The 25,831-nt window shown below is 37.3% G+C and overlaps 1 protein-coding gene across 5 annotated transcripts in view; it reads left to right on the top strand.

Moving 5' to 3' along the window:
* Positions 1-25,831, top strand: part of Rsrc1 (arginine and serine rich coiled-coil 1) — a 306,538-nt gene that overhangs the window by 238,976 nt on the left and 41,731 nt on the right. The window contains exon 7 of one of the 5 annotated variants that reach the window (XM_040754328.1): positions 4,074-4,142. The exons of the other annotated variants lie outside the window; for them this stretch is intronic. Coding sequence (XP_040610262.1) covers positions 4,074-4,142 — 69 coding nt within the window. The remainder of the gene's footprint in view (positions 1-4,073; positions 4,143-25,831) is intronic. 5 annotated transcript variants of the gene reach the window in all.

The raw sequence follows: 25,831 nt of genomic DNA, 5'->3' as shown, positions 1-25,831 counted from the left end.
CATTTTCTGTGTCTTCTTTAATTTCTTTCTTTAAAGACTCAAAGTTCTTGTGACACCTACAGCTAAACACTGAACTGGATTCCTGGAACCCAGTGACAGAGAGGGAGGACTGATGAACAAAGGGGTCAAGACTGGGCTTGTTTAACCCACAGAAACAGCTGACCTGAACAAGTGGAAGCACTTGTACCCCAGACTGATGGCTGAGAGGCCAGCATGGGACTGATCCTGAATGTAGGTGTCAGTGAGGAGTCCTAGGCAATCTATGGGGCCTTGGGTAGTAGACCAGTATTTATACCTGGCATACAAATGGACTTTGGGTGCCCATCCCACAATGAGGGATGCTCTTTCAGCCTGGACTCTTGGGGGAGGGCCTAAGCGCTGCCCTGAATGAAATGACAGACTCTGGAGATCCCCCAGAGAGGGCATTACCCTCCCTAGGGAACAGAGTGGGAATTGGGTGGGGGCATGGGGGTGGTGAGTGGGGGTGTGTGGGAGGAAAGGAGGGAGAGGGAGCTGGGATTGACATGTGTACCAACCTTGTTTCTAATTTAAATAAAAAATCTAAAAATTTTCAAAAAATAAAGCACAAGTGGATGGGTTTATTTTATAAAACAAGGCAAGAAAGGCAGTAAACTTGAAAGGTAGTAAAAATATGAGGGTAAATAGAGGTAGAACTGAGGAAGTATCAGGACACCAGGCATGTTGGTTGATTATTGACAAAGAACTAAGAACAGACATCACCTATGACTGTACTGACTGAAGAGGTGCTGCCAATCTCTAAGGATGCAAGTTACTAAATCATTTAGTAGCAGTATACACTGTTTTGTAGGTAGACCATTCAGCATAAATAGAAAATTGTCAGAAGTATAAGTAACTGTTTGTTAAAACAACAAATTGGAGATGATGATGTTTACATACTTGGAATTGAAATAGTTGCTTTGGAGTTCAATATCTTTGCCCTTATGAATCTATAGCTGACTACCATAGAGAATGTAATGTGTAAAGAATAAAATTTTATTTAACTCATAATTATGGAGGGTACATGGTCAAAGAACCATATCTTATGAGACTTTCTTGCTGGTGGGGGCAGTGCAGAGTTCTAAGGCTCTGCAGGACAAACATCACCAGACAAGAGAGGTATACATAAAAGACCTGTAAACTGGCTTCTATGACAGGTTTATTGATAAGATACTTCATTAATTTGTGAATCCAGTCAAGAAGAGAGCACTCACAGCCTACTCACCTTTTAGATGTCCTACTTCTAAAACTTCACAATGGGAATTATATACAAAATGAATTTTGTTGGGGTGATAGAAGTCATGGCTTCAGGTTGAATATTCAAGAAAGAAAGCCTTGAGGGTACAACTAGCCCTGGAGAATTGGAGAACACCAAAGGATTAGAGACTGTATAGAAAGTTCAACAAGAAAAGTAGCATAAAGTAATTGATATGACTTGGAGTAGATGATGTTACAGAGTCAAAGAAGATGGTAACCCACAAGAGGACCTCTAACTACTTGTGAACATCAGTGTCAAATTTTGTGGCACATCGAGTAGTGTTTAGTGACATCATCTGTAAAATGGAGTTTCTACCTTTGGACAATACAAATTTTTCAAGTAAATTAAATTATATATGAATGACCAGGAAAGTTCTGCTTCTTTCCACACTTACATTATAATAGCATAAAGCTGTTTGGTCGGGGAATTGTTCATTCCACACTCCCTTAATAATCAAAGAGGAGTTTATCCTGATGATTCGTTTTTAATATATTTCTCTCCACGTAAATTCATTCATAGTCTTTTGGAGGACACAGGGGCCACTGTGTACTTTTTTATAGTTCATTTTAGTTTTTTTTTAACAAACTAATCCCAGTTCCCCTTCCCTCCTCTCTTTTCACTCCCCCCAACTTCCCCTCAACTCCCCCTCTGCCCTGTCTGCTCTTCAGAGAGGGTAAGACCTCCCATGGGGAGTCAAGGAATTCTGTCCCATCACCATGTTGAGGCAGGACCAAAGCCCTCACCCCTGTGTCTAAGATGAGCAAGGTTAGATGTGTACTTTTAAGATCATCCTTGTTATCTGGAGTTACAAGCAGTTATGAGTTGTCATATGGGTGCTGGAAAATGAACCTGGGTCCTCTGCAAGAGCAGAAAGTACTCTTAAGGAATGAGCCAACTCTACAACCCCCTACTAAACTTTTTAATAATTAAGTTAAGCCAGGAGCCTAAAATAAACTAACAAATACTAAGACACAAGAAGATTGTCCATGTTATTTCAATGTAATTCCCAGGATTTTTTATTTACATACATACACAAATATGAGAATCTTGATTGACAGTATGAAGATGAATTACATAAAATATTTAACCACAGTACCAAAGCTATTTTCAGTTTTAAAAAAACATAGAAAACAATATTCCAATGAATTGTCCATGTATAGCAACAAATCAGTAAGAAAGGACAAACCAGCATAGTCAAATAGATAAATCAGATTTAGGCAGGCTACTTTATTGAATTTAAATTGTGCCCGGTTGGCCCAAGAGTTATATATAAGCAATCCATCTTACGTTGTTAATGGAGGCTCTTGAAATGCACCTGATGTTTGCATTATTAAATTTCAGCCTAATGAGCTCTGCTAATACATATTGAAGATGGTTGTAAGGAGTAGAATGGGAATCTGAGCGGGATAATTTGAAAGAAACATAAGCTGAGCATTTTACATGACTCAAGGGGTATATCTACAATTACACATATAACCCAAATTGAATTTAAATGGAATTTCTATTATCCTTGTCCTTCTACCAGGGTGAATAAAGTGTAAATGAAGTAAAAGTCCTTAGAGTTACTGCTGGTTTGTTTTTATTATCTAATTTAGTAGATTTGTGCAATGATGTAAAACGACATAAAGTTTTAATGTTTCATGACTTTAAACAGTGTAAGAATATATAAAAGCATATAAATGGAAACAGATGTCTATGTCATTAGACATAGCACTCATAACACCATTATGTGAGTTGTATACCTTAAGAAGAAGTGTCAGCATTGATGGCAAAGAAAATCAAACTTTGAAGAGAATTTTTTTATGATACATGAATTTTCCTTAAATTCCTTCTTTTAGCCAGATTTTTGTAGGTCTAAAGATACATTAATTTTGTATGGGAAACATATTTGCGCAACAACTGCAGTATATTTTTTAAAAATCACAGTTTCTAGTTGCTGTTATCATTATGATAAAGTCTGATCTGAAGTTTAATGCTGGCACAGTCTGATTCTTTTTCTTTTGACGAGGCAATACTTTTTTAACTTAATATTTCATCAACTCTAATGCTATTAGAGACTTATTTTCGCTTAGTTCACTCATCAGGCAGTAAGACGGCAATAAAGGAGAATCGCTCCTTTGAGACGTTAATGCTTCAGAATAAATGATGTGCTAGAACAGAAATTTAATTAATTTACAGAGTATATTGATAGTCCCATGTTACTGTGCTGTATATTTTTAATCTTCTTTAACATCTGTAGTAAAGTGTTTGAAAAATCCCTGCAGTTGAGCAACTAGTAGATAATTAAGTAATAAGGGAAGAGGTTCTAGAGAGAAAAAAGATCCTTTTTAGCAAATGCTGTCATAACATGAATAAAGCTCTATTATGATGTGCATGAAAAAAGAGAAAGCAAAATTTCGCTTAATCTGATACTGCAACACAGATACTTCAAGTTTCTTATAGATAAAATTTAATCCTCCAGACTTTAAAACAGATATGTTCCACTGCTAAATCAGATGGCTTTTAATAACCACCTATTTTCCCAATTCACATATCATGATTTAACCTCACATTACTCAATTTCATTTTCTTTTTGTGCAGAGGGTAGCTTGAACTAAGACTCTGGGATTATAAGTAAATATTCTGGATATAAATTCTGAATGGAGAATACAAATATGTACTTCTAATTCATAACTGCCATATTTCTTTTTTATGACAACTTCACAAAAATAAACATTAAATTTCTGTTTTCTTTCCCCACTATTCTCATTTACAAGCTATGCATAAAATAAATGCAAGAAATTTTGTTTTCTTGCAGCAAAAGCTGATGAAGCATTAAAAGCCAAAGAAAGGAATGAAGAAGAAGCAAAGAGAAGAAAAGAGGAAGGTAAAAATATATGATTCTTTTTGCCCCCTAAGGATTAACTATTTGGCAACAATACTTGTATTTCCTGGATAGGCCATAGACTGTGGTCTAATGCCTTCACAGGGCTTCATGCCATTTCACGATCACAAACTACGTAACAGCATTACACTATAGTCATTGCCTGGCACCAATATCTGCTAGCATAAAATTAGTTTGAAAGCATCCTATAGGGCCATTGTCATGGTTCAGTGGCAAAGACACTTTGTCCCATGATTTACCACCTGAGTTCTGTCCTTATGAACCACATAGTAGGAGGAAAGGATGGACACCTTCTGTCACATTATCACTGTGGTAAGCACATTCTCTTCTCTCTCTCTCTCTCTCTCTCTCTCTCTCTCTCTCTCTCTCTCTCTCTCTCTCTCTCTCTCTCTGTCTCACACACACACTCTTTCACAAACACTTAGAACACATTATGAATCTTTCAGTTTCTCAAAAGCGCATAAAAGTAGTGAGAAGTTGAAAGATTGATAATATGCTGAGTGCAGATTTTTGCTTTGTATGTTACTGAATAAATTAAAAAGTTGAAATTTTATTATCATTCATACAGATATTTTACCATGACAGCCTGGACCCAAAAAAAAAAGTGTGTTTTCATCTCTGGTTAGATTCTGAGATCCAGCAAACCATAAATGTTTGAGTTGGGAAGTTTAAAATGCTAATAGCAACACCCCATCATATCTCCAATGACAACCTGCAGGAAAGCTCTGTAGGGCTTTGGTGTATAACTCTACAAAGACGTGTATTCAAACCAAATTCACATGCACAAGTATATATAAGTTACTCTTGCCCGATTTGACCTGCAGAAATCCTGACTGTATGCTCTTATTTGTGATTAGCTAATGTTAAAACACACTGAAAAAATTATCTCTGGTGGCAAAAACCATTAGCAATTTCTTTTCTCTTGGCTCTGTAAAGTACACGTCTTGGCATTTGCAGTTCAGTGCATTCTCTGGAGTCAGACGCACTACCATCGTGCAACAAGACCTCCATTCAGCACATTGTTTTCACTGATATTTGTGGTATGCCTGTAGAACTAGTAAATATAGAACCCTGGATATAAAGCATTCTATGGCATCTGAAGTACTATATGGCATTGAATCAATATAACCAATTGATAAACCAACCTTATAACATATGTAGTTCTGTCTGTCACAAGTAGTACATGTCACAGTCAGCCATTTTTGTAGTAGTTTATTCGACTGACATTCATTCTGATATTGGAGTCTTAATTTTTTTAAAGTAAGAAATACTAGTAGTTGCAGATTTAACATTATTAATGAATGTAATATAAAAAGTATAATATGAATTCTTAGCCCTATAAAAGAAATATGAATTCTTATCCCCATAAAAGAATGTTTTCAAATTCTGCCTTTCAATTAATAACCAATATGCTGATATTTCTAATATCTCTTTATCATAAATTTGTTCTAAATTTCCTTCAAAAAGATACTTTAAGATATTTGAATACCTACATATATTAGAGCATTATATTGTAGCTGTACTTATAATATTCTTGAACTTAGATTAATTTAGGTTAAGTAGTCCTTATAGTATGTGATACATAGTACCTTTTCTGCTTCAGTATGAGAATTGTTGAAAATTCCCAGCCTTACAACAATACCTATTTTAATTGCTTTTTCACAGCTCTGTGCTATCTAAAGTATACACTATAGGACTGCACATGACCTAGTATCACAATGCCTCACACATAATAGAAATCTAGAATTATTGTAAGAACAAATGATTATGTGATGGCCAGTTGCCTTTTGTTCTTTTAAGTCCAGACTTAAGTGGTTTATTTTAATAAGACATTGGGTTTTAAATAATAACATTGAAAGTGCTTGCCAACTCCTCTATGTCCTTCCTCCAAGACTTTACTTGTTAACACAGTTGCTCTAATGAATTACAGTCATGCGACACAAAGTTAAATAATAGGAAATGCTATCAGTATTTGCTATATGATTTTATCTTTGCTTAAGAATTTTTGTGCATAAAAAGGTGGAAAATAATATATAATAGAAGAAAAATTCAACTAATTAACCTATCTGACACTGATTCTAAAATATGAAAGACACATCTTTTGTTTATGAAGTTCCCTGTGCTTGTGTTGTATAGGTAAATCAGTCACTTTTTAGATTCTTTGTTATTGTTTGCTTCCAATTTTTTTCTGGTGAATTATATTGAATTCTATTAAATTAACCTTTACCTGAAGATGATTAATGTATAAGCTACATTTATTTTATTTCACATAATTAGTCTAGCTGCAAATTAAAACTTGAGATACATTGGTATGAACTTCAGTATCTGAAAGGATAATAATCCCTTATTTCAAATCTAGAAGCCACTAGTAATTCACTCTGTCACATCATCTATACAATTCATATCTTAATTTCTCAGCATGCTGATTTGCAGCACAGGGTTGAAAGCATTGTTCAAATGTAGATAAATATTGTCTATCTGGCTTTCTGTATCCACTCTCTGTTATCTCAACAAAGCTATTGTATTAGCATACAAAATCTGTACCTTGCAATTTCACTTAGACTATTATGCAGTTCTTTCCTTTGAGTGTTCCTAAATCAATAGCATATTATGTTTGAAAGTATTGTTTATGAGATAAAAGTCAGCTGTATACCAAAATGTGTCCAGGGTAACTGTTTTGCCTTACATCCCTCCAACTGGAGTACTTCCTATTATTGTCCTTACACATAGCTCAGTTGGTTCTCCACTTACTGATATCCCTAGCACATGTTGATGGGCCTTTATTCATAAGCCATTTACTAACTCTTTTCACTCTACTAGAGTTATATAAAGATACATCTTTTAGTAAAAGTAAGCAGATAATTCAAAGTTTAGTTTTAAAATTTGTCTTCTTAAAGAGAAGTACTTTTTTCCGACTTCAGGTTGTATTTCAGTAAATGTATATTAAATTTTTCAGTTTGATTTTCTTTTTTTATTTTGATTGAATATCCCACTTTGCCTCTTCTTTTCTCTGTATATGTTCAGAAATGTTCTGGCTATACTTGCTCAGTTTTTGAAATCCTCCTGACATAGAGCTCAGACTGGCCTGGACATTACAAATGTCGCTCAGACTGCCGTAGATCTCCCCACATCACTCTCTAAGGGCTGGGATTATACACATATGACAACACGCCCAGCTTTCTTAGTACAATTTTAAAGTAAAGATCATTGAAAATAATTTTAACTTCTAGATACAACTACTTAGGTTTTCTAAATGTTGTTTTATATTTAATTTAGTGTTCATTTAAGGGTACTAATTATGTTTTAATGTATTTATGAGCATAATGGTCTTCTGTTTGCATTTCATTTACTTCTAATTAATTTATTTGGTATAAGTATAGTGGCTTTTGAATTCTTTTTCCCCCCTTATGTTTATTCAGAAATGCTCTATGTGTTAGGCTTTTTTTCCTTTTTTAAAAAATTCAAATAGTTTTGTTTCCAAAAACCTCACCAAATTATTCATGGAAATGGTGGACAGTGAAAATGTGAACATAATATGAGGTAGTTCTAACAGAGACTGAAGGCAAACTTTGAGTCATGTTTATTTAAGTTAGAACGCAAATCTTTTGTCACAGTTGATTGATAAGAAATAAAGTAAACTAGCCTTAATTTCCTCTTTCCTCCCTTCCTCTCTAATAAGCATCTAATCAGGGTGAGATTATGAATAATCAAAACTAAAGGGAAAGGAGGTTCCAGCTATGTTCTGAGTATTTTACATATTCTAACTCAGTGAGTCCTCCCAAACTGAGTTTTGTGCTATTACATTATTCCTGTAATGTATGAAGGGCTGGCCACAAGACACAATGCTTCATCACTGTCTATAGAGCCAGTAAGTGTTGAAGGTTCCCCTTAAACAATCATAAATCACAAGCCTTACCCATTGTGTTAAAAAGTAATATGGTTATGGGTGTGGGGAGACGCTGACTGGAGAAGTGTAGAGATTTCTTGCTTGTACACATAAAGCCTGCCTGAGGGTCAGAGAATGGAGCTTGGGTAAGATATCACTACAGAGAAGGGCACTTCCTGTAAAAGCAAGAGGATATGAGTCCAAATCTCCAACACCCATGAAAAAGCCAAGTATGGCTGTGACTCCTAAGATCCCAGCTTTGGATATCAGAAACAAATGAATCCCAGGGGCTCATCCTGGCCAGCCTAGACTAAATAGGTTCAGAGAGACCTTGTCTCATTTGTAAGATGGTAAGTGATAGAGGAAGTCACCCATCATTCTTCTTTGGCTTCTGTATCTGTGTACATGGACACACATTCTCTTACATGTGTTCATGCACCACATTCACAGAGAATATGGCTTAATTCTTCCTTCCTCTATGTGTTGTCTTCCTCTCTAAGCATCTTGCATTCCTCCTCCTAAGCATCTCTATTTTTATAGTGTTCTTGTCCTTACTTAGAGCTGTTCCCATATTGCGTTTTGTCTGGGATGCCCAGATGAAGTTCTCCAGACCCAAGCATGTGTTTTAGCAGGGTATCAATGTATTATCTTTATCCGTGTTCTCTAATTAGATGGCCAGCCTATGTGAACACTTTCAATGTCCGATTTGTCTTCAGTATTTCAGGGCCTATATTAGGGCCATAGTTAAGCACCTCATTTCTAGGATCCCCTTCTTAGAGATTTTGCTCATCCCAATGCTTTATGGTTTTTAGTCTTTCCATATTCAAAAGGAGAACTGTTTCCTCTCTTTCCCTCTATTGTGATTCATCACCTAAAATCCAGAGGAAAGGAATCGTGTTTGGAGTTCTTACATGTCTTTTTAAAAATGTTGGAGTGACTATAAAAGAAAGCCCAGAAGCTGGACATGGTCATGTATGCTTGTCTTCCCGGCAATTGGCCAGGTGGGGTGGGGGTGGGAGGATGAGGTGGGGTGGGGATAGAAACAGAAGGATCCTAAGAACGAAGCCAACCTTGGCTACATAGTGAGTAGGAGAGGTAGAAGCAGAAGGATCAAAAGAATAAGGCCAACCTTGGCTACATAGTAAGTTTGAGACTTTCTGAGCTATACGGCACTCTGTCTGAATAAGTAAATGACTAATTGTTGCTAACTGGTACCTGACCATCCTTTTAAGAGTCACAGTTTGTTCAATTGGCATATTAATATAAGATTAGACAAAACTAGAAAGCTTGCCCTCAGTGGTCTCAATTCTGAATTAGCTACCTATTCTGATATTCTAAGTACTCAAAAGAACTCCCCCACTTTGACTTAACCGTGTTAGTTAGTTCTAATACAGGATTTAAATATCTCCTTAGGGTAGTTGTGTTTCCTGTATATCAGACGTGACATTCCTGTATGTTTTATAATGCGGTATATTTAAAATATCAATAATTGTCTTTTAAGCACATTAGCTGTAATATTTGAGTGTTAAATTCTTTTTTTGTTTGTTTTGTTTTGTTTTTTGAGACAGGGTTTCTCTGTATTGTTTTGGAGACTGTCCTGGAACTCACTCTGTAGACCAGGCTGTTCTCCAACTCACAGAGATCTGCCTAAAGGTGTGTGCCACCAATGCCCAGGGAGTGTTAAATACTTAAGAAGAAAGTCTACTTAAGCTAAATACGTTGCTGTATGATAAATTTTCTTGAGACATTATTTTGTCAAAAATCCCTTCAGACCATTGGGTCCTTTATCAAACCATCTATTTCCTTCAGTAGTGAGTGATTAGTCCTTTATAGTCCCCCTGATGCCATGTTTGCAAAAATGTGGTTGCAAAACCTTGTTAGCCTTTTTCTTACATGTAATTTTATCTGTGTTATATGGCATAGCATTAACTGTAGTCAATGTTTGATAATTAATTTTTAACAGAGAGAAATCTTTATTTTCTCTTTTTAATAGTGCTGTAGTGCTTTTGAAGGTATATTCATTGCACACGGTGTTGGCTTTCATAAATACAGTTTCCTTATTTTAAGAACATCACAAATTTTGACCATGTTTACATACATCCTCTCATGATCAGAATGGCTTAATACTAATAATTTTTCTTGGCACATTTTTGTATCACAGATTTAGCTATACTCTTTATGGAGTTGGAAACCAATTGTAATCATATTATAGCTCTTTTCAACAAGATGTGTTTGTTCATGCAATATAGTTGTACGGATATCTGTGTGACTATAGATAGGCCTCCAGTGATCACCCATCATGTAATTCCTTACCAACTTAAATATTTTCTCTATAAACACAAACTTCAATACCAATTCAAAGCCACAGCCTTTGTGTTCAATAAGCCATTTTCACCACAAATTAAGCATTAGGAAGCTGGTGTACCTCTTGAATGTCCATCAGTGTATAATTTCAGGAGAGTCAGTGCAATCTAGGGAGTCAGTTATGCTCTTGTGGAAACAGCCCTGGTGTCCTCTAGCTGACAGAAGAGATTGAGCTTTAGAATCTGCCTTGCAATTTCTTGAGTCTATATTTGAATAAGTAACTTAACCTCACTGTGACTCTGTAGTAATGAAGGCAATAAAATTTGCCTAGAGTGTTATAAAATGGCATGTCATAATTAGAAAGTAGTTCATAACTACATAAGCTAGCACAAGATTACAGCATAAGATTATAATGCTATATATGTTATGTTATATATATTTTTTGATTGGCCTTTTAGTGTGAAGGTGGAAAAAGAGAGCCAACTCCCCGGAGTTATCATTTGACCTCCATATGCCCACTATGGTACACTCATGACCACACATATATAACATACACTAAATTTTTGTATGTGTGTATTTTCCTACTGTTCACTATATGCTAGGTGCTGCTTTGTACCATATGAATAGATCCTAAAAAAGAAAACCAATGCTGTATAGCAGGAAGAGCCAAAAAAAATCATGAAAAGAAGTTAATAAAGCTTGGAAAATTTAAATAGAGGTTAGTGTTTTCTCATCCTATATAACCTTAGATAATCTCTTTAAACCCAATTTTCCCATCCGTTAAGGAAATTTAGATATTTAATGTAGTGTGAAACTCTTATATGCTCAGTTAATGCTCTTTTTTTTTCTTTAAATTCTAGCACATTTTGCATACTTACCATGGAATACATTGAGGAACTGGAAATGGGTTCTCTGGCTGCCATAGACATCGTACTCATTTTAGGAAGATATAACTAGTGGACATGAGGTGATAGTAAAGAGATGTGACAATCTGTAGTTGTGAGCTGAATTATTTGGAGATGACTAAATGGAACTTTAATTTCCAAGAGGACAGTAGGATGCCTATCAATTGTGTCTTATTCCTCTAAGTCTGATTGGCTTTACTGAAACTGTAGGACTCTTTTTTATATTTTGTTCCAACATCAGGATAAAATTCATTCACCTCAGTGTTCCATGTTTTTTTTTTTTTTTTTTTTTTTTTGGTTTTTTGAGACAGGGTTTCTCTGTATTGTTTTGGAGGCAGTTTTCCATGTTTTTACAGCAGCAGTTGGTGGCGCACGCCTTTAATCCCAGCACTCGGGAGGCAGAGGCAGGCGGATCTCTGTGAGTTCGAGGCCAGCCTGGTCTACAGAGCAAGTTCCAGGACAGCCTCCAAAGCCACAGAGAAACCCTGTCTCGAAAAACCAAAAAAAAAAAAAAAAAAAAAAACCAAAACAAATAAATGCAAGCAGAGGAACAATTTACTTAATCAAAACCATAACCTGTGGGGACAAATTATTCCTGCAGAATGACTAACTCAGAGTAACTCCATCTTGATGTTTATGCCACTTATCTTAGAAAGAAAATTTGTTTAAAATTTCTCCTCACTCAATACAGATTTTTATTTGCTCTGGTATCAGCAATTGTAGTATTGGTTCTATTCTATTTAATTGTCTACATAAAACCTTTATAATATCCCAAACATTTTACTATAAAAATAGGAGAATGTATGTTGTATTATTTTTCACATTAAAAATAAAATATCTAATATAAAAATCTAGCTCCCTATAAAATTAATTAAAATTTGGTCTAAAACTGCAAATCTAATCACAAAGCTAACCAGGGGTAATTTTTTTCTCAATAAAATTCATTCTGGTAAACTTTTCTCAAACTAAGAAGAAAAGTACCCAAAAGTTCATAATTATTAGGTAACTTAAAATTTTCATTTTTTTTTTTTTTAGTTTTTGTTATTTGTTTTTTTTTTTTTAACGAGACAGGGTTTCTCTGTATTGTTTTGGAGGCTGCCAGTCCAGCCTGGCCTCGAACTCACAGAGATCCACCTGCCTCTGCCTCCCGAGTGCTGGGATTAAAGGCGTGTGCCACCACCGCCCGGCCATTTTTTTTTTTTAGTTTTAAAAAATTAGGATCTATTTTTACTTGTAGTTGTATATGTTGATATTTGTCTTTGTGTGAGTATATTCATATGAGTACACATGCCCTTGGAAGTAGTCAATGAAAACCAAGCTACATTACATTGAACTACAGAGGTAGGTATGGAGTAAGAGAATGGGGGGCGGGCTGTCAGATAGCTTAGGAATGGGAAATGGAATAAATAGTTATGGATGAATGGCATGAGAGGGCTGGAATGGAAGGTCAAGTGGGGAGAATGATAGAAGAGGGGACATGGTGGAGAATATGGGGATCCTGAAAAGAAATAGGAAGAGTAGGGAGAAAACCACAATCAGAATATATTATAAAAAACAGATTTTTCTCTAGGAATAATAAACAATAACTTAAAAGGAAAATAAAATAAATACGTGGGATAATTGTCATCTCTCAAAACACCATTTAACATTATAAACAGTCACTTTCTTCTGTAATTTACCAAAATACCTAGTTTTTACTTAAGTTTCCCTAACCATATAAAAACTTAAAATAATTGACAAAAAAAATCTTTTTGGAGTAGGTTTCATTTATTCTTTGACAATTTCATAAAGGAATTTAACATATCATGATCATTCCAACTCCTCTTCACATGCTTTCTGTATACAACCCCACTTGCCCCCATGCACTCTCCATTTGTTTTGTATGTTTCATTAGGTTGTTGTTGTTGTTGTTGTTGTTGTTGTTTTGAAACTCACTGAGTCAATTTCTGGTACTTACTGGACTGTTGATTGGTTTTTTTATAGGTCTTGTCCCTAGCAGCAGTGAATTCTTGAATGCAACTGCCACTCATGACCAGAAGGCTATATCACAACATTGTTCCCTGTTCTCCAGCTTTTACCTTTTTCTGTCCCCTCTTTCACAGTGTTCACCCTGTGTATCACAGTAGTGTGTGATATTGATGTCCCATTTAAGAATGAGCATTCAGTAGTCCCTTATGCATTTTGGTCAATTGTGAGTCTTTGCATTAACTGCTTGTTCACTGCAGAAAGTAACATCTCTGGCCAAGGTTGAGAGAAGCACTAACGTACAAGCTTAAACTTTGTGTGTTCCTTTAGTAAAGCACAATGGTGGGTTGCCTTCCTAGAGCCTATCCCTTACTGAGCCATGGGCTTTTGACCAGGTCATTTTTAAATTTCTGTGAGTCAATATTGTGTGTCTGTTTCATTATCTGAAGATAAGTAATACCACATACAAAATGATTTATCAGGTTGTTCATTTTGAAAGATGGTATTATCCAATAGTACCAGCTTCTTCAAGCTAATTCTTGATTAAAATAGAAACATGTCACCTACATTAAAAAATGTCTATTGACTTACATTATATCTTCTGGACTCAGCAAGGCAGCTGTACATATGGACACATAACAGTTAAGGCAGCATTCACAACACTATGCAAGCCCAAGCCAGACTAAATCCCAACATGGAGAGGAAAACTGGAAACACCGTCCTATCCCCAAGCCATGTTAGTTGCTGCGGCAAAAATGTGTTGGTTTTCTGTAAATTGTATCCCACTTGTAAGTTAACCATACTCCAGTGAAAGACTATACTTCGAAGAATATTTTGGGTAACTCAATTGTCCTAAAAGAAAGAACGCAGAATGGTTGGATGAGGAAGGGGTGTGTATCTGAGAAGACTAGAGGGGTGACTATGATCACAGCACATTGTATAAAATGCAAAGCTCTCAAGGAGCTAGTAAAAATGTTTTTATAGGTACACAATTGCAAGTATTGATAATCAAAAGGAAGTGAAATGGTTCATACATGTAAGATAGTTGGACAGCTCCTAGTTTGGGGGTGATGAGAGGGGTTCAGGGAGGGTAACTGGGAGTGACTAGAGGGAAAAAAGGGAGGGACAAAGGGATACAATTCTATTTCAATTAAAACACTAAAAAAATACTTAAACAAAGGTCTACTGTATGATTTAGCAATCCCATTCATATATACTTAACACAAGAGATATATTGAATACATCTTACAGACATGTACACAAGCATCCATAGCAGCTTTCCAGTAGCCACAAATAGATAAACCCTAAATAAATACCATTGGGCAAATTGATAAACAATATGCATTGTATTCATGCCATAGAATACATTTTACAAATAACTAGAAATGAGCTGCTGATATTTTAACATACATGAGCCTGAAAACATTATACTAGATTAAAGAAACCAAGTAGAAAAGAGTATATTCTGTACTATTTATATGAATACTCAGAAAAAAAATGCCTACAAATCTTGTGACTGATTAGCTAGGGTAAGAAAGGGGAATATTTTTTAAATTCTTTTTTTTAACATATCAAGAAATTTTAACTATCAAAAAATAAAGACTAGCTTGTAAGCAAAATTTATATTCATAGAAATTTGCAAGTGAGCAATTAGATTATAACTTGAAATGTTAAGCATATTTTACTTCTAAAGCCAAGTATTTATATATACATATACATGCTGATACATTAATGAGAGTGTTTCACAGCACCGTGGGCATAAACATGAGTAATACAGGTGTGTGGATATTTATATACTATACACAGTGGGAGCTAATAATTCATCTGAAAGTTTCCTTAGATTTGGTGAAGAGATAACTCCAATACGATATCATTCCATTCAAGTCTGTTAAAAACTTTCTCTTTTTTAATTTTTTTATCATTTTTTATTTTAATTTTAAATAGCTTGTTTTACATGTCAATCCCAGTTACCTCTCCCTCCCCTCCTCCCGCACTCCCCTCCCCCCCACCCTATTGCCAAATCCTTCCACATAGGGGATATCTAGAGTCTGTCATTTCACTCTGGGTAGGGTCCAGGCACTCCCCTAAGAGTCCAGGCTGAGAGAGCATCCCTCTTTGTGCTATAGGCACACGAAGACTGTTTGTATTCCAGGGATAGACACTGATCCACAGCTCAGGGCCCCATAGGTTGCCCAGGCCTTCTCGCTGACACTCACATTTAGGGGGTTCCAGATCAGTCCCATGCTGGCCTCCCCACTGTCAGTCTGGGGTCCAAGAGCTCTCCCCTGTTCAGATCAGCTGTCTCTGCTGGTTTTGCCAGCCCATTCTTTGCCAATTTGCTCATCACTCCTCTCTCTCTGTCACTGGGTTCCTTGGGTTCATTTCAGTGATTGTGTGTTTGCCTCTGCTTCCATCAGTCACAGGATGAAGGCTCCCGGATGGTTATAGACATCAAGTTCATTATCAGGAATGGGCATTCGAGGTGGTCTCTGCACTATTGCTTAGCTTGCCAATTGGTGTTATCCCTTTAGATCACTCGAGGTCACTCTGGTGTCTGATCTGTATTCGATCCTATGATTCCCTCTTCCCCCTATTCTACCCCCACCCCCTCAACTTCCTGTTCCCCCATCACCAACTCCCTTCCTCTTCACCCCCTCTCTTCTTCCCAGGTCCCGCTCCCCACCACCCCTCGCCGTGTTCCCCATCCATTCAGAGGATTTTGTCTCAGTCCTCTTCTCTTGGGTACTATGCATATATGCATATCTTTTAGGTTCTTTCCTGTTTCCCAGACTCTCTATCAGTGGAAGTGCAGACTGGCACTATCCTGATCCATGTCTAAAATCCATATATGAGTGAGTACATACCATGTTTGTCTTTTTGCGACTGGTTTACCTCACTCAGGATGGTTTCTTCCAGTGCTATCCATTTCCCTGCGAATTTCAAGATTCCATTGTTTTTTTCTGCTGAGTAATACTCCATTGTGTAAATGTACCACATTTTCTCTATCCACTCTTCAGTTGAGGGGCATCTAGGTTGCTTCCAGGTTCTGGCTATTACAAATAATGCTGCTATGAACATAGTGGAGCAGATGCCCTTGTTTATGAACTTGCCTCATTTGGATATATGCCTAAGAGTGGAATTGCTGGGTCTAGTGGTAGATTAATTCCCATTTTCCTGAGGAATCTCCATACTGATTTCCAAAGAGGCTGTATGAGTCGGCACTCCCACCAGCAGTGGAGCAGAGTTTGCCTCTCTCCACATCCTCTCCTGCATAAATTGTCTTCGGTGTTTTTGATTTTAGCCATTCTGACAGGAGTAAGATGGTATCTCAGAGTTGTTTTGATTTGTATTTCCCTGATGGCTAAGGATGTTGAGCACTTTCTTAAGTGTCTCTTGGCCATTTTAGCCTCCTCTACTGAGAATTCTCTATTTAGCTCTGTACCCCACCTTTTAATTGGATCCTTTGGTGTTTTGGAGACTTGTTTCTTGAGTTCTTTGTAAATTTTGGAGATTAACCCTCTGTCAGATGTAGGATTAATGAATATCTTTTCCCATTCTGTGGCCTGCCTTTTTGTCTTTTTGACTGTGTCCTTTGCCTTACAGAAGCTTTTTAGTTTCAGAAGGTCCCATTTGTTAATTGTCGATCTCAGTGCCTGTGCCACTGGTGTTATGTTTAGGAAGTGGTCTCCTGTACCAACTCGTTAAAGAGTATCTCCCACTTTCTCTTCTAAAAGTTTCAGTGTGGCTGGATTTATGTTGAGATCTTTGATCCATTTGGACTTAAGTTTTATACAAGGCAATAAACATGGATCTATCTGCAGTCTTCTACATACCAGTACCCAGTTATGCCAGCACCATTTGTTGAAGATGCTTTCTTTTTTCCATTGTACAGTTTTAGCTTCTTTGTCAAAAATCAAGTGTTCATAGGTGTGTGGGTTAAAATTAGAGCTTTCGATTCGGTTCCATTGATCTACCTGCCTATTTTTGTGCCAATACCAAGCTGTTTTCAGGACTATAGCTCTATAATAGAGAAACATGCTTACTTCACAGGTCAATCCCAGCTCCCTCTCCCTCCCTCCTCCACCGCCCATCCCACCAACTCTCTACCCCAACCCCTTCTTCTCCCCCAGGAAGGGTGAGGCCCTCCATGGAGGATCTCTAAAGTTCTGTCATATCATCCAGGGCAGGGCCTAGGCCCTCCTCCATGTGTCCAGGTTGAGAGAACATTCTTCCATGTGGAATGTGTCGTGACCGCCTTGACCAGCAAGGAAGACGCAACTCGGGAACTCTTCTCCAAGCAGTTTATTCAGGAACCTTGAAACAGTCTTCTTCTTCCAGGGAAAGCCAGCCCACAACTTATATGGCCTAGGCAGATAGGTCCACATACATGGAAGCAAGCCATGGACCCGAGCCTTGACCAAATAAGGAGTTGTTTACTCCAAGAGTGCTCACCATCAGGAGGGTGGTAGGCGAAAGCCCGCACCATCTTTAATGTGTGGCCTGTTGCAGCTCTCCACAGAATGGGCTCCCCAAGTCCATTCACCAGGGATAAACACTGATCTAGTACAGGAGGCCCCATAGATTGCCGAGGCTTCCTCACTGACACCCACATTCAGGGGGTCTCGATCAGTCCCATCACTCTGGGGTCCATGAGCTCCCCTTTGTTCGGGTCAGCTGTCTCTGGCTTTCACCAGCCCAGTCTTGACCCCTTAGCTCATCACTACTCCTTCTCTGCAACTGGGTTCCATGAGTTCATGTTAGTGTTTAGATGTGGGTGTCTGCCTCTGCTTCCATCAGCCACTGGATGAAGGCTCTAGGATGGCATATAAGGTAGTCATCAATCTCATTATAGGGGAAGGGCATTTAAGGTAGCCTCTCCACTATTGCTTAAATTGCCAGTTGGTGTCATCCTTGTAAATCTCTGGAAATTTCACTAGGGCCAGATCTCTCCTCAGACCTATAATGGCACCCTCTGTTATGGTACCTATCATCCTGCTCTCCACCTTATTTTTCAATCCATGTCAAGTGTGATTTATCATTTCTAGACTTGAATCTTTCTTCCTGCTCCCCCATGTTCTCTTCTCCCCTCCTCTTCTACACCTCTCTTTCTCCCAGCTCCCTCTCCCCTCCCCCATGCTCCCAATCCCTGATCTCTCCAAGATCAACACTCATGAATGGGTGTTGGATTTTGTCAAAGGCTTTTTCAACATCTAGTGAGATGATCATGTGGTTTTTCTTTTTCAGTTTGTTTATATGGTGGATTACATTGATGGATTTTCATGTGTTGAACCATCCCTGCATCCATGGGATGAAGCCTACTTGACCATGATGTATGATTTTTCTGATGTGCTCTTGGATTTGATTTGCCAGTATTTTATTGAGTATTTTTGCATCAATGTTAATGGGGGAGATTGGTCTGTATTTCTCTATCTTATTTGTAGCTTTATGTGGTTTGGGTATCAAGGTACTTGTAGCTTGGTAAAAAGAGTTTGGCAATAATCCTTCTACTTCTATTGTGTAGAACAATTTGAAGAGTATTGGTATTAGCTCTTCTTTGAATTTCTGGTAGAATTATGCACTGAAACCATCTGGCCCTGGACTCTTTTTGGTTGGAAGACTTTTGATGACTGCTTCTATTTCGTTAGGGGTTATAGGTTTGTTTATCTGTCCTCTTTCTTTCCTTCTTTCTTTTCTTTTGGTTTTTTAGAGACAGGGTTTCTCTGTGCCTTTGGAGGCTGTCTTGGAACTATCTCTTGTAAACCAGGCTGACCTTGAACTCACAGAGATCCACCTGCCTCTACCTGCCTCCAATGTTCTTGATTTAATTTTGGTAAGTGATATCTATCCAGAAAATCATCCATTTCCTTTAAATTTTCTAATTTTGTGGAGTACATGTTTTCAAAGTATGGCCTGATGATTCTCTGGATTTCTCCAGTGTCTATTGTTAATGTCCCCCTTTTCATTTCTGATTTTGTTAATTTGCTTGGTCTCTCTGTGCCTTTTGGCTAGGTTCAATAAAGGTTTGTCTATCTTGTTAATTTTCTCAAAGAACCAACTCTTTGTTTGATTGATTCTTTGTATTGTTTTATTTGTTTCTACTTTATTGATTTCAGCCCTCAATTTTATTATTTCCTGGCATCTATTCCTCCTGGGTGAGTTTGCTTCTTTTTGTTCTAGAGCTTCCAGGTGTTCTGTTAATTCTCTACTGTGGCTATTCTCCAGTTTCTTCATGTATGCACTTAGTGCTATGAACTTTCCTCTTAGAACTACTGTCAGAGTGTCACATAGGTTTGGGTATGTTGTGCCTTCATTTTAACTGAATTCTAGTAATCTTTGATTTGTTTCTTTATTTCTTCCTTTACCCAGGAGTGATAAAATTGAGTATTGTCCAATTTCCATGTGTTGCATTTATGCAATTTGTGTTGTTGAATTCTAATTTTAAGCTATGGTGGTCCAATAAGATACAGGGAGTTATTACAATTTTTTTTTATCTGTTGAGGTTTGCTTTATGGCTGAGTATGTGGTTGATTTTAGAGAAGGTTCCATGTGGTGCTGAGAAGAAGGTATATTCCTTTGTGTTTGGATGGAATGTTCTATAGATGTCTGTTAGACCCAATTGGATCATAACTTCTGTTAGTTCCTTTGTTTCTTTGTTATGTTTCTGTCTCGTAGTCCTGTCCAGTGGTGAGAGTGGGGTGTTGAAGTCTTCCACTATAAGTGTGTGGGGTTTAATGTGTGATTTGATTTTTAGTAATGTTCATTGTACAAATGTGGGTGCGTTTGTATTTGGGCCATAGATGTTCAGACTTGAGACTTCATCCTGATGGATTTTTCCTGTGATGAATATGAAATAGTCTTCTTCATCTCTTTTGATTAATTTTAGTTTGAAGTCTAATTTCTTAGATATTAGGATACTTACACCTGCTTACTTCTTAGGTCCATTTGATTGGAAAATCTTTGCCAGCCCTTAACTCTGAAGTGACATTTGTCTTTGAAGGTGAGGTGTGTTTCTTGTATGCAGCAGAAGGATGGATTCTGCCTTCGTATCCATTCTTTTAGTCTGTGTCTTTTTATAGATGAGTGAAGACCATTGATATCAATAGATATTAGTGACCATTGATTGTTGATTCTTGTTTGTTTTGGATTCGTTTTTGGTGGTGGTATTTTGTGTGAGTTTTTCCCCTATTTCTGACTTTTGTTAAAGTGAGATTATCTATTGCCTATGTTTTTGTGTGTGTAGTTATCTTCCTTGGATTGGAGTTTTCCTTCCAGAACTTTCTGTGGGGCTGGATTTGTGGATATGTATTGTGTAAATCTGGTTTCATCATGGAATATCTTGTTTTCTCCATCTATAGTGATTGAGAGTTTTGCTAAATATAGTAAGTAGTCTGGGCTGGAATCTGTGGTCTTTTAGTGTTTATAAAACATCTATCCACGACCTTCTGGCTTTCAGAGTTTCCATGGAGAAATAAGGTGTAATTCTGATAGATCTGACTTTATATGTTACTTGGCCTTTTTCCTTCGCTGCTCTTAATATTCTTTCTTTATTCTGTATGTTTGGGGATTTGATTATTATGTGAAGAGGGTTTTTCTTTTTTTGGTCCAGACTATTTAGTGTTCGGTTATCTTCTTGTACTTTCTTTCATAGGAATGCCCTTCTTCAGGTTGGGAAAGTTTTCTTCTATGATTTTATTGAATATGTCACAGTGTCCAATATTTTCTGGATATTTTGTGTTAAGGATTTGTTGGATTTAAGATTTTCTTTGGTCGATGAATCTATTTCCTCTAGTTATCTACAGTGCCTGAGAGTCTGTCTTTCATCTCTTGTATTCTGTTCGTTATGCTTGCATCTGTAGTTCCTGATTGTTTAGTCAGATTTTCTATTTCCAGCATTCCCTCAATTTGTGTTTCTTTTATTGTCTCTATTTCAGTTTTCAGGTCTTGAACTGCTTCCTTCATCTGTTTGATTGTTTTTTCTTGGCTTTCCTTGCTTTCTTTAAGAGATTTGTTGATTTCTTGCATTTTTTTTTGGTTTGTTTTTTTCTTTCATTTCTTTAAGTGGTTTTCTCATATCCTCTTTGAAGGCCTCTATCATTTTCATTAGGTTGTTTTTAAGGTCATTCTCTTCTGTTTCATCTTCGTTGGGATGTTCAAGTCGTGCTGGTGTAGAGTCCTTATACTATGGTGGTGTCATATTGGTTTTTCTGTTGTTGAATGTGTTTTTATATTGTCTTCTTCCCATCCATTCTTCCAGTGGGTACACTTTGGGTCTCTTCCTCTCCTGATGGGTACAGGTCTACAATGGTTCTCTTCCAGTGAGTTCAAGCAGTTCCAGTACTCTGATGGGTCTTACAATATGTGCATGTAGGTCTGAGACACTCTCAAGCAGAGGGCAGAAAGGGGCCAAGACTGAAGTGTGACCAAACTGGGTTGTCCTTTCTGCCGTGGCGGGTCCACTCTAGGTGGGGAGCAGGCCCAGGAAGATCCAAGGAGGGGGATGTAGAGAGTTGGGACCCTAAGCAGAACCCACACTCACCTCAAGCAGAGGGCAGAGGGGGGACCAAGACTGAAGTGTGGGCAGACTCAGGGTGTTCCTTTCTGCTGGGACAGGTCCACTCTAGGTGGGGTGCAGGCCCAGGAAGATCCAAGGAGGTGGATATAGGGAGTTGGGGCCCAAGCAGAGCCCACACTCACCTCAATCAGAGGGCTGAGGGCCAAGGAGGGTCTAAGACTGAAGTGTGGGCAGACTCAGGGAAAATTTTTAAAGTTCTTCTAGTGATAATGGAAATGTCCTGAAATTGGACTGTGATAATGATTGCTGCAATTCATTAACTTGAGCTGGAGGTGTGACTCAATGGTAGTGCGCTTGCCTAGCATGACCAAGGATCAGGGGATTAACTGTAACACTGTTGAGGGGGAAGGGGGAGTCATTGTATTATACACATGAACAGAGTAAATCTTGCAATATATAAAAGTATGCTTCAGTAAATTGGTATAGCTAATTTTGTTTTTAAATTTAACTGGACTGAGATACTTAGGCTAGTGAATTGTATAAAATATTTCTGTGATTACTGTCCTCTAACCATCTTGCCATAATAGTATTTATCATAGTCATTCATTTCATTCTACAAGTACCTAGTGAATGCCTCTTATATGAAAGACACTGTTCTAGTCTTAGGCTTCTGGTGGAAAACAGTGTATTGGAACAACATCCTAGTGGTGAGAGGTATTTAAGAACAAACATGTAAATGATGACAGGTGTTAGGGAGAGCAATGGAACATAGCAAGGGCTTATAATGTGATACCCTTTGAGAACTTTGGACAGGAAAGTAATGAAGACTTGTAAAGTTTTCTTGGCTTATTCGCTTAATAAACCCTACTCCTGTAAATCCATACTGTTAAATTTTAAATTGTTTTGTGTTATATTTGATGCTTCCTCAAAATAAGAGACATAAAGCATGCCAAAGTGTAGTCATAATCTCTTGGCAACCAACAGTAATAAATTTGTATTGCTTAGCATTTTACCAATCCAACCACTATAGCAATGTTTGGCTTTTTAAATCTACTTTGTCACAACAGTGGGGAAAGTGAAAGATACAAGTGTAAACAGAAGACAAAAAGGAAAAATTAAGCATAAGAAAACAGTAAATAAAAACATAAATTTATGTATGATATACGATTGGAGATGAGTTCTTACATGTTTTTTATTTTTTAATTTCCATTTATAACAATTTTTCAAATCCATCAAATAAAATCATCTCAAACAAATCAAGCAATTTCCTTGTTGGCATATATCAGGATATCCCTGAGAACTTTTAACTATATCTCACTGTGTTTTGGAAGTGTGGATACCCAGGCCTCAATGCAGCACAAAAGAATAAAGACCCTGTCATTATTACTCAGTCTGCCAAAGCCAGCCAGAGACCGACATTTGTGAATAATTGTTCTATGTCATTCGTTTGTAACAAATATTACAAGATTGTGTGTTCTAGTTTTACAGTGAGATTGTCATTGACACTTTCAAGTTATTACCTCCCCCAAAGAACTCAGTTTTCAAAGCATGCAATAAAGTATGTTATGTCCTTATGGTACTACCCACCTTTTTGCTTTAAAGTTTGGTTCCCCCATTTTACTCCCAGATATGTCTTAACAAGTGGGATAAATCGAGTCCACCCTCTGAGAATTGAGTGTTTAACCACATATTTGCATGGTAGACTGTGAAAAGCAACATTGTAGATAAGTAGTAGACTATGAAAATCCAATTGTTCAGGCAATATATTCATCAGTTTTATAAGTTATCTTTGAAGGTAATGCTTATGTATTTTTATATATTTATTTAAAATAACTCATATTAAAACTAGTACTCTCAGCTAACTTATAACACCTTGAATGAAAAAGATGTATATTTTAGGCTTCTTTATAATCTCAGATAATAAGCCTTCATCATATAGATCCTCCTTATATTTATGATAATATTTCCTGTTAACAGTGCCTATGCTGTGAACTAACAAACCCTTTAAATGCCACATCTGTGCCTCTGCTGGGATTAAAGGCGTGCACCACCAACGTCCGGCTTGTAAACCAAAACTTTTATGTATTTAAAAAAGGTCACCATAGCTGGGCGGTGGTGGTGCACGCCTTTAATCCCAGCACTTGGGAGGCAGAGGCAGGTGGATCTCTGATTTCGAGGCCGGGCTGGTCCAACAGGCTCCAAAACAATACAGAGAAACCCTGTCTCGTAAAACCAAAAAAAAAAAAAAAAAGTCACTGTAAAGAAACCTGCTACTTGGTAAACTTACTAGAAAATGATATAGTATTTTTTTATTAATTATTTTTTACAAAACTTACTTGGTGGTCCTCAGTGACTTTCTAGTCTTCTCACAGGTCAGGAACAGAGTCTCAACTGAATATTTACATTAAAAAAAATCACACAATAGAACAAAAGGTATCACCTTCTTGGGAAAGGCCTGTGAGGTTGAGGAACCACTTTGACCAATAACATTGAATCATGCCAGTCCCTAGGCAAACAAAGGAGATCTACAAATCTTCTCCATCTCAAACTAAAGAAAGATAGGAATCAAGCACAAGGAAGTGATTTTTAAATTTGTTTGTATGTGAACAATGTATTGAAAGCTTCTTGAAAGTCTAGACCTGCTGCTTTATCTGTTCCTTCCCCTCTTAGGACTGATCCACTCCCCAACAGTTACCACTAAATGGCTATGTGTTCCTGTAGAGTGTGAACTGTGAGAAGGCAGCCAACATGCTTACATGTCCGTTTTGCTATGCCCCAATACAGAATGGTTTCTGCAGTAATTTAAAAATGGAAGATGATGATTCCCTAGGGAATTCTGAAAATTCCAAGGGTGGGAGTGTCTTTTGCTTCTTCGGGTGGAAGGAACAAGGTTTCACCACATTGTCTAGCATAGGGAACCATGGGTTCAAGCAGTCCTCCCACTGCAAGAGTTTATCTTTAAAAAAAAATGCATTAGATGTTATCAGTGTAGAAAAAAGGCCCAGCAAGACCCTCAATTATTATAGCACCACCCGCTTAAGACTTGAATGTCCTCATGGTTATTTTTGTCCTCAGATTTGTTTAATAGTTATGACAAGCAAAACCACCAATCAGAAAAGGGGGAAAATCAGATTGATGTAATTGTTTATGGTCTTGTCTATAAATATGAATTTAAAAGACGGAAAATGATGAAATTATAAAATATATTTTTATTTCTGCATGATTTGATATGACTAGGTAGAATAAACTGATTTCTCTTTAACATAAGTCTTAATTCAAGTATATTCTTCAGCTCCTTGAAGTATCCTGGACATGCATTACATGCCACACTACAGGGTTTTTTTATTTAATTGTAATCTCCCTCTCCTTCCCTCCCTCCCTTCCTTCCTCCCTATTTTCCTCCCTTTCTTTCTGTCTCTCTCTGTCTGTCTGTCTCTGTCTCTCTTTCTCTCTCTCTCGCTCTCTGTGTGTCTGTGTGTGTGTGTCTGTGTGTGTGTGTGTGTGTCTGTGTGTGCATGCGTATGTATGTTTTGGAACATTTGTAATCAAATCCATGCTCTTATAAGGAAGTTGTGTTATTTTGCTCTGGTTTTCTGCCTTATCATTGTTTTATTACTTTTAAGAAACAGTCCATTCTCTTAAAAGAGCACTTGGACTTTTCAACAGATGGAAGTTTATCTTGGATCAAAACAAAGCTTCTGTTTCAATGTATTCCTGCCTGAAGGCAGGAGACTGGACCAGAAGACATCATGCAAGCCCCTTGACAGACCTGTGTTTTGTTTGCAAGTCTCACTGCTGTTTAGTGAGCTGAAAAGAAGGAACTCCTAGTGCCATCAAAGCAGCAGCAGAGCTATTGACATGCTTTGTAAGTTATTTTTGCTTTTGTATTGAAAAGGTGGCCTTAGAAGTGCGGTGAGCAGTGCAATACTTTAAAGCTATTGCTTCCCAGCCCATCAGAAAAGTTCTTATTTCTTCACTTTGTAGTGATGGTGCACCTGCATCATTGTTACTGTAATTGTATTGCCAAATCAGGTGTGAGATTAGTTGTTGGATGTTACATGTAATCTGCACAGAAATCAAATTATTTAACCTCGAAGCC

This window comes from Mesocricetus auratus, unplaced genomic scaffold, assembly GCF_017639785.1.
Source record: "Mesocricetus auratus isolate SY011 unplaced genomic scaffold, BCM_Maur_2.0 Super-Scaffold_100011, whole genome shotgun sequence".
Lineage (NCBI taxonomy): Eukaryota > Metazoa > Chordata > Mammalia > Rodentia > Cricetidae > Mesocricetus > Mesocricetus auratus.
The sequence above is the reverse complement of the archived record's forward strand: the minus strand, read 5'-3'. Positions and strand labels throughout refer to the sequence as shown.